The following is a 9,836-nucleotide window of genomic DNA, read 5'->3' as shown; positions in this document are numbered from 1 at the left end:
CTGTTACACACATTCCAAATGATGCTTTGCAGAGAAGGGCAAAGACATTTTTTTTTACTTATTTTATAACATTTGACGCAGTCATGGACATAACAGGCAGACATTTTGAAAAACAAAAGATTCTTCTTTGAAATGAAGCACTGTTTGACACTAGTGTTGTAGCATTGTTATACACTAAAGCCGGGTACACATTAATGACCTGGCTGTCTTGCCGATGGTTGGGGCGATTACCCTTCGTCCTGGACCATGCAAGATTAACAGTACACACTAGAATATTTAATGATAGACGGAATGATCACTTGTTCCGTCCTTCAATAGTATGCACTGCACCGCATGCGATATCGTGTGATTGGCCATGCAGTACGGTCAATCACAAAACGTCACTGAAGACATGCGTGAGCGTGCAATAGTGATTACACACTAGACGATGTGGACAATTTGTCATTTCAATTAGTCTAAAATCGCCAAATTGTCCACTTTATCATCTAGTGCAGAAATTTCCAAACACGGTCCTCAAGGCAACCTAACGGTCCAGGTTTTAGGGTTAACCATGCTTGAGCACAGGTGACTTAATTACATACTTGCCTACTCTCCTGGGACGGCCAGGATCCTCCCGAAAATTGGGTGGCGCTCCCGCCTCCCCCGAAAGAGTGGACAAGTCTCCCGGCCGGCACCACCCCGCCGGTTTCCGCCCCACCTCACCCCGTAGTCCACTCCCCCTTGTAAGTGAATGTTCCGAGGCGAGCAAATAATGTAATTCGCTCTGAAATGCGTCAGGGTGGCCCCGCCCCCGGCTGCACAATGCCGGTAATCTCTACATTGTGTCGCGGAGGTGTAGCCGCGATGACATGATCACGCAGTCCTACCCCCAAAAATGTGTCACGGCCCTGTGCTGTGCCAATATGGCTGCCTCTTCCCAGAGGGTTGGCTGTATTTCCCCTTCGCGCTAGGGACCTGGAAGTGACGTGAGGGCGGAAGTACAGTTCCTGCCCATGACAGCCAGCTAAAGAAGTGCTTTGTCCCCACTTACACAAGTTTGTTCTCCCCTCGCGGGCTCGCTACACTCGCCACGCTTCAGGCACGGTGGCTCGCTACATGGTTATATTCCTCCTCTATGCTACTTGGTTGGCAGGGAATGACGCTGGACACTGGCTGATGACGTCAGGGTCCTCTCTGTGAAGGGGATTTAGACATTACCCTTCCCAGAGGCAAGCAAATTGTTGGCAAATCTGCTTTATTAGTACCTCAGTCTTTTAATTTAACCATCTGTGCTTAACCATGGATATCTTTAAAACCCGGACCGTTAGCGTGCCTTGAGGACCAAGTTTGGGAACCTCTACTCTAGTGTGCACCCAGCTTTACAGTCATTACGCGTATACAGTGTCAGATCCTTTTCTAGGGACACAAGTTAAACAAAGAAAAAGTGTAATTACCTAACACTGACAGATAATTAAGCCCGCATTACTGGTTTCATTTATTAAATGTCATTTACCAGCAGCAGGAGTCTCTGCATTACGTTAGCCGTATAGCTAACGATCGTCGTCGTATATAATTTTCTTTTCCCAAATCAAATATGGCGCTGTATTGTTTTTGACGTACTGACCACTTCCCAGCCTGCACCGCGCCGTCGCTTTCTCCGGAAGAAATCGGCCTCCTGAGCCGGGGAACTTCCTCTTCGCGGATAGCCTGGGCCTAGGTAGGATTTGTGCATTTGTCTCCGGCGGCTCAATCCGTGGTAATCCTCTCTATAATCCTGCCATCCCGCCTTGTCACCGTACTCACCCGGGGGAGAATGCCAGCAGGGGCACACTCCATGCTGTATGCGGGCACATTGGTGGAATTAGATGGGAAATGAGAGACATTAGTGTCCTTTCTCCCTTTCTGCGCTCAGGTGCCGGGAGCGGGGTTTCACAGGACAGCAGCCAATAAAGGACCCTCGGGGACAGGGTGCTCTCATTTCTGATTTATTAAGGTTCACATAAAAAAAATCTTGATGCTATACTAGGAAGGAACTAAGGGCCCTTACAGCATGTCATCCAGGGCTACTTACTGTGGCGTTATATAGCTGCACTGCATCAAATCCTATGTAATATCGCTTATAGCTGTGCCGATGCAATATCGCTTATAGCTGTGACGATGCAATATCGCTTATAGCTGTGCCGATGCAATATCGCTTATAGCTGTGCCGATGCAATATCGCTTATAGCTGTGCCGATGCAATATCGCTTATAGCTGTGCCGATGCAATATCGCTTATAGCTGTGCTGATGCAATATCGCGTATAGCTGTGCCGATGTACCATTATTGCTTATTTACTTTTTTATTTATTTTTATTTGTAGTCATTCATTAACTGTTTTTGTTGTATCCTCTTGTAGTGCACAATGGGTCGTGTGATTAGGGGACAGAGAAAGGGTGCTGGATCTGTTTTCAGAGCCCATGTGAAGCATAGGAAAGGGGCTGCTAAGCTCAGGTCTATTGACTTTGCTGAAAGGCATGGATATATCAAGGGTATTGTAAAAGTAAGTACTGTGTTGTGATAAGTGGAAAATGTCTTCTCTAGTTCTGGCTTGATCATTCATGTAGGAGGGTTTTTGTGGGTGGGGAGTCTGAGCATTAATTCTAAATGGCCAAGTAATTTTTGGGTGTTTTTCAATTCAACTATCAGTGACACATTTGAACACTCGTCTATAGTTACATCAATTTGAGTATATATGTTTACTTATTAACATTGTGTATTTAACAATTGTGGTGTAACACTTAACAATCAAATGTCTATTGTGTGCTGAAGACTTCTAGCCCAATGGTTCCCAAACTGCGCCGTGGCACCCTGGTGTGCCTCGGGACACTTGCAGGGGTGCCTCAGGTTGGTGGTCCAGCACCAAATCAAATTATTCATGGTCAATGTAATGTAAATATGTGGACAAACAGAAGTGCAAACCTGTCCACCACCACATAACTGACTCTAAGGATGACAGTTAAGCACAGCTTACATCACTTTACTTCATTTTTACGGGATTTTCTCAATAACAAACTTAAACATAGGGGTGCCATGAAAACAATGCTGATACTCTAGGGCGCCGTAATTAAAAAAAAGTTTTTGGGAACCACTGTTCTAGCCAATAATATCTAGATGTTGTGGTATACAAAACAGTTATGTTGGAGATCAGGCCAAGTGCATTCTGTATTTTGAGATGTTTACATGTTGTTTGTATTTCCATTAATGCTTCATTGCAATTAATGTTCGACAGAAGCCCATTGAACATTTGTCATCAAGTAGACTGTTTTAGTTCCTCAAGTATTTGGCTTTGAGGAGATGTGTGGATCACAATATAAGTCAGGAGCACATCATAACATGGGCTGATGGTATTTAGAACACTGGAAATGATTAGGACAGTTTTCCATGACTGCTCTTTGTAGAAACATGGCTTGATCTTCCTAGAATAAGCTAATTTTATGCATACATTGTAATGTTAGACAGACTAAGAGGGGTATGCAATATGAAACGTAAACTTTGCTGTCGAAGTTTACGTTTCATATCGGAGCTTTTACCTGCGTTAAAGTATCGGGCGCGCTCCCGCTTATCCCCGTATTCAATATGAAATTAACGAAAACGGGAGCCTGCGAAGTTGGATTTGCGTAAAGTTACGAATTTTTCCTTAAAAAAATGTAGGACCCCCCTAAAGTTGTAAAAACATGGGGGATCTCTATGGGTACCCCCGTTTTAGCCTTTAAATGAAAGTCGGGAATTTAAATAGCCGCAGCAGGTGTTTTTTTCCTGACATTGAAGAAGTGATGCAGAAGAGCACTTAGGTTATTTTTTTCGTTTTTTTAAGTGGTCCCATCAAATTTGGGGTACATGAAAATGGGTACTAGCATATTTTGATGTCCCTAAAGTAAGTTTTTAAAAATTCTGCAATTGTGCACCTGCCGCTATAAATCTATTATAGAATACACCTGCCGCATACTTTCAGAATAGCCCTGAACCTATTTCCCTATTGTTAAACAATTTTTTCCCTTTTTTTTTTTTTTTTTTACCCCAATTTTTAAATTAATTTTTTGGGGTGTCCCTATTTTTTTTTTTTTAAAACTTTTTTTTGAGACAGTTCTTTTTTAAATGTCATTCCCAGGGGTGCAGGCTATTTTTTTTTAAGCCTGCACCCCTAAACCCCAATTCTGCACTTTTTTTCGACACCTATTCAATGGTGAAAAGTTATCACCGTTTTTTATCAAAGACTTTTCGAACCTGCGAAAAGTCTTTGAAATTGAATACGGTGTAAAACTAAAACCTGCGATAATGACGTCATAGGTGCGACATTAACGCAAAAACGATGTTTTCGCTCCCAAATTGAATACCCCTAAAAATGTTGTTGTAAAAATGCTAAGTTGCTTTTGACCATAATGTAAAAGCATTCCATCTCTCCTTCAGGACATTATCCATGATCCTGGCCGTGGCGCTCCGCTAGCCAAAGTTGCCTTCCGTGATCCTTATAGGTTCAAGAAGAGGACTGAACTGTTCATTGCAGCTGAGGGTATCCACACTGGTCAGTTTGTTTACTGCGGCAAGAAAGGTTAGTTATTGTAGAATTCCCTTCATTATACAATGGCTCCTGACTTTCATAAATGTCTGTAGGTGTGAACTTGGGTAACTTTCCAAACATTTGAATGGAAATGAATGTATCAATTTTGTGTTGGTAGATGCTGTCAGGGGCCACATTTCAGCTCTTAGATTTTCCTGTGCAGCTGTATGTTATACACATGGTGAAGGCATGTAATCATGTGACTATTAAGCATGTCAGCAGTGCCTTTTTGATAAAGATTTCTTGTGCTAGGCAGGGTTGTATGTATCGTGCCGAATTCTCTAATTTACCATTATAGTTTTATTTCACTTTCAAAACAATAGTACTTTATTTTTTTTTCAAACAGTTGGAACATTTTATTGTTAGTTACCTTAAAGTGTACAGTATGCACACTGGAAGCAGCTTTTGTGGGCTAAACAAGTGTCTCGAATGCAACCTATACATTTACTAGGAACCGCTGACAGACTAAGGGGCTTATGCATCAAAGCTGGGAGAGAGATAAAATTGTGAGATATAAAGTACTAACCAATCTGCTTCCAATTTACATTTTGCAGGCTGTTTAAAAAACGATAGTTAGGAACTGATTGGTGATTTATTTTTTTACAATTTTATCTCTCCCAGGTTTGATACATAGGCCCCTAAAGCTGGGTACACACTTGAACGAGTTAGCAATCTAGCGATTGTTTGATATGATGCAACAATATAATGTGTCTGTGTGTGCGCCACACAATATATTGTTACATGATTGTTACCGCACCGCATCGTACGTTGCATCATCCCCTCTGATGTGCAGAATATTAGATGGGAAGATGCGACCACACAATTCACCAAATTATGAATTGGGGGTACACACTCGATGATGGTTGTTGCGATCCATTGTGTATCGTAAGATTGGCCAATATATTGTATACTGTGTGTGTGCCCAGCTTAAGGCATTCCAGGTCAAATATTCATCACTGTTATCTAGCGAGTTGATAGGTTGGATACTTAAGAGCTTTGGTTCCATAAACAAAATTGGTTTGACTGCATGTATTTGTCAGGAACATGTTTATGCAGCAAGAAAATGTAATGGTCCATATGTAGGCCAATGCTTTACAAAGTACTAGGGGCTTAAAAGTTATATATACTTTTCATTATTGTAAACATTTGTGTCTTAACTTGTTCACAGTATAATAGTGACCATTCTTAGCAGGAAGTCTAAGGCTGCATAGATTCCAGCATTTGAAATATGGAAACATTTTTGACCTCAGAATTTTGATTGTCGAATCTTTATAGTGCAAAAGTCTCCTGGTCATAAAAGTGTGATTTTTATGCCATTTTTAGAATTCCACTTTGTTTGTTTACTACGGGGTTGATTCAATTAGGCATGATGTTGAATAGGCCCGGGAAGGAGTTCAATTGACCGCGCTGTTTAGTCCGACTACCAGCTGCAATGCTGTTTTCCAGCTTAGCGTGGTGCTAACAGCCTCGTGGCCAACACTTTAGTCTGAGAATGGTGGTTAGTGCGACTGAACGCCCAGTTTAAGGTACGGTAAACGCCGTTCTTCAACTTCAGTGGTTCTAGTCGGACTTAACAGAGCGGTCAAGTGAATAGCTCCAGGAACGCCTTCCTGGGGCTATTCAACATCATGCTCAATTGAATCACCCCCTATGTAAAAACTATGTAGTAGTGTGTAACTGTTGCTTGTCCTTTTAGCCCTTGGCTTTTTCAGGAGGCCAGTCTCATACCTCCCAACATGACCCATTCCTGGAGGTACAAAATGCTGTTACTGGTCTTCCCCCTTAATTGATGATTGCAGTCACCTGTGTTGAAACACCTTTCTTATCAATTAACTAGTTCAACACAGGTGACGCCAATCCTAAATTACGATGGGAGTCCAGGAGCAGAGCATTTTGAATGGGTCATCGTGGCCTCTCTTGCTGGGTGACATTGTCGACATCTGAATTGAAAAGATTTAAATCCAATGACCAGGCCAGCCATATGCTGGTCTGCTGTTGTGTGACCTATACATTCTAATATTTTATATAGCAAAAGCTTAAGGATAAACTAAGGGCTATATTTGCAAAAATAGATAATTTTAGGGTCTAAACTTTTTTTGTACACATTAAATGTGCAAAGTAGTTTTTTTTTTTTTTTTTTACCTCCTGCCTATGAAAATGCATAAGCACAGTTGGTCTTGTGTGGGTGGAGTGACTGCAGGCAGTGTACTAATTTCTATATATATTTTATCTTTAGCTCAGCTTAACATTGGCAATGTCCTCCCTGTTGGTACCATGCCTGAAGGAACCATTGTGTGTTGTGTGGAGGAGAAGCCAGGTGACCGTGGCAAACTGGCTCGTGCATCTGGCAACTATGCCACAGTCATCTCCCATAATCCAGAAACCAAGAAAACCAGAGTAAAGCTGCCCTCTGGTTCAAAGAAGGTCATCTCTTCTGCAAACCGAGCAGTTGTTGGTGGGTATTGCGTGTTGTCCTCAAAGAAAGCACTAATAACACTATAAAATGATATGTAGTGTAGTCTCCTATGGCGCTTGTGTTTACTTAAATGTTAGGAAAAACATGTCCAATTCTGTTGCAATGCAGGTGTTGTTGCTGGTGGTGGACGTATTGACAAACCCATTCTGAAGGCAGGTCGTGCTTACCACAAGTACAAGGCTAAGAGGAACTGCTGGCCACGTGTCCGTGGTGTGGCCATGAACGTAAGTTACTGGTTTTTATTTTTTTCTATTCGGTATACAATGTTAAAATAAATATATACTTAAATATTACAGGAAACTAATCTTCCATGCAACATCACTGCTTGTTCCTGTCAGTATGGAGCGTAAATTGTGCTGTGGACAATGCTTTTTCCTGTATTTATTATTGTGCGGTGGGGAGATCCTGGAATGTGATGTGCTATAAGAGCTGGGGTGGCATTAATTGCACACCTGTATTGCACAGTATTACTTTATTAAAGGAAACTTACAGACCTACAAAGTTGGTGAAATTTCCCTTGAAAGTATTGACTATACCATAGGATCTTCTAACCGTGCATGTTTTCTAGGTCTCCTCACAGAATAGTGAAATAATTAGCTCCACCTGTGGATCTTTTAAAATGTCAGTAAGCAAAAAATACACCTGTGCATTTGCTAGGTGACCTGGAAATCATACACTGTTTGGAGTTTTGAGGACCGAGTTTGATAGTCAATACTTTCAAAGGAAATTTCACCAACTTTGGGCTACAATGCATTACAATGTTCACTATAAAGTTTTTATTTGATCTTGAGATGAGCATACATTTACATGTGTAGATGCCATAATGAGTTTGGAGAAATGTGCCGGAAGTCTCGCTGGATTCAGTAATCTGTTCTGCAACGTGAGATGTTTTGTTATGGTGTATGCCTCACTTTCATTTATTTTCTGTTCTATATGATATTCTCTGAGAATATCACTAAAGCAAGTGGGTTGCAATTGTGTAGTTGGTACACCCACACTTATAATTATATACTAAAATGTATTTTCGCACACTAGATTTGATGTCAAAAAGACAGTTAACACTATTTTCCCCTCCTTACAGCCTGTAGAACATCCCTTCGGTGGTGGTAACCATCAACACATTGGCAAACCTTCAACTATCAGGAGAGATGCTCCAGCTGGTCGCAAAGTTGGTCTCATTGCTGCTCGTCGTACTGGTCGACTGCGTGGCACAAAGACTGTGCAGGAAAAGGAGAACTAAAAATATTCTGTAATTACATAATAAATCCCTAAAAAAAACAAAAAACATAACATGGAGTATTCTGTGTAAGGTGCTTCATAAATGTTCTGTTCTAATATTTATGCAAAGTAACCATTTTATTCTAAAAATAATACAAATTGTGGCTACTGAACAGCCATCCTTGGAGAGGACGTTAGATTCTCCAGTGATGAGTATGGCAAGGATCCACAATTCTGCTGTAAACACTAGTTAATGGTATTGGTTTTCTTTTCTAGAGGTCTAGGAAAGCTTATGGTAAGAAGCTTCCCTTTTATCTACAACAGAAAAGCTGTTTATGGTTATATGCTCTCCCTCACCTCCATGTTATGCTGCGTTCTGGCTTTTAATCACTAGTTAAATCTATTCATGAGTGTCTTGAGGATAAGCACCCATATACCGTGACATCCATTGTCTGTATATGGACTTTAAGGGGGCAATTCAATTGGGGGCAAAGTGCCATTGCAACAGTGTAGAAACGTGTGCACAGCCCTATCGCACTTCAAACTAAGGGCCTGATTCAGAGCCGCTCGTAAGCGGCCGCTCGTTCGCTCTGAGCGATGTTTGCCCAACTGCGCATGCGTACGGATTTTAATACGCATGCGCGAACCAGTCAGTGCGGCCGAAAATCGTTTGTTCGCTAAATAGCGAATGTCTGCTATTTTGAGTGACAGAATGAGGCGTATTGTGGGTGGTAACAGGGGAAGGTGCTTGAAAACGGGGAGTGGAGATCCGAACGCAGGCGTGCTTAAAGGTCAAAACGGGAGTTTTAAGGGTGTGCATAATTAATACAGCAGCGTCATTGACCACGTCACTGGGTTATTTTATAGCCAGAACTGCTCGCAAAATTGTGGTAGCAAAAACCAACCACAAGAATAGCGAGCAGTTCATACCCTGGTCGCTGTACTCTATTAATCTAATAAATAGCGGACATGACGTAGGATGTGAGCGGCCAGGGGGCGTATTTTTTCAAAAAACGACCAAGTTTTGTTCGCTCGTTCAGACATAGAGGCGTGAACAGACCGCAAAGAGCGAACGGTTCATTTGAATAGCCACCCCTATTTTCTGAACGAGCGAGCGCAAATAGCGTCCGGCTCTGAATCAGGCCCTAAATCAGCAAGTCTGAGGGGAGTCGACTCTCCTTTAATTGATTCAACCCGTTAGTTTGCTTGGAGAATCAAGGCAGGGCATATAAGCATTATCCATTTGGTGTGAATGACTTTACATGCTGCAAAACCACAGCTTAGACTGCAGGTAAAACCAATACTTGTGTGCTGACCTAAACTTAAAAATATGTAGCAAAACTAACACAAAAGCCTAGATAAACTTAAAAAAGTTGGGTAAAATCCCTATTTTTTTTTTCTTCAGGGTCAGTATGCTCCACAGGGAGACCTTGGGGTGTAGGTTGGATCTGGATCCCAGACACCACCTAGTTGACTCTTTTGCTCCCAGGATGCACTGGTCCATCCTTTCCATACCGAGCCACCTCAGTTATAGTTTGTGCCCGACCGGAGTCGGGTCACTGTTA

General features: G+C 41.9%; 1 protein-coding gene across 2 annotated transcripts; it reads left to right on the top strand.

Annotated features, from left to right (window-relative positions):
- The first annotated feature begins 1,612 nt into the window (after positions 1–1,612).
- Positions 1,613–8,343, top strand: RPL8 (ribosomal protein L8). 2 transcript variants are annotated; one of them, XM_088451709.1, is made up of 6 exons: positions 1,613–1,696; positions 2,376–2,519; positions 4,427–4,568; positions 6,814–7,032; positions 7,162–7,277; positions 8,135–8,343. In XM_088451709.1, the coding sequence occupies exons 2-6, from the start codon at positions 2,382–2,384 to the stop codon at positions 8,291–8,293; spliced, it is 774 nt and encodes a 257-aa protein (XP_088307835.1). In that variant the 5' UTR covers positions 1,613–1,696; positions 2,376–2,381; the 3' UTR covers positions 8,294–8,343. The 2 variants fall into 2 exon arrangements, with proteins under 2 accessions (XP_088307835.1, XP_088307834.1); XM_088451708.1 differs by having other exon boundaries at positions 1,664–1,735.
- Positions 8,344–9,836: the final 1,493 nt, after the last annotated feature.

Source organism: Taudactylus pleione, unplaced genomic scaffold (genome assembly GCF_031769625.1).
Source record: "Taudactylus pleione unplaced genomic scaffold, aTauple2 ptg000026l, whole genome shotgun sequence".
NCBI classification, from domain to species: domain Eukaryota; kingdom Metazoa; phylum Chordata; class Amphibia; order Anura; family Myobatrachidae; genus Taudactylus; species Taudactylus pleione.
This window is presented reverse-complemented; position numbering and strand designations above follow the sequence as displayed.

Excerpts from the sequence above, each read along its gene's own strand:
- RPL8 (XM_088451709.1), top strand. The coding sequence starts at position 2,382 with ATGGGTCGTGTGATTAGGGGACAGAGAAAGGGTGCTGGATCTGTTTTC. Across the intron at positions 4,569-6,813 it reads TGTTTACTGCGGCAAGAAAG|CTCAGCTTAACATTGGCAAT; the intron begins GTTAGTTATTGT and ends TTTTATCTTTAG. Across the intron at positions 7,278-8,134 it reads TCCGTGGTGTGGCCATGAAC|CCTGTAGAACATCCCTTCGG; the intron begins GTAAGTTACTGG and ends CCCTCCTTACAG.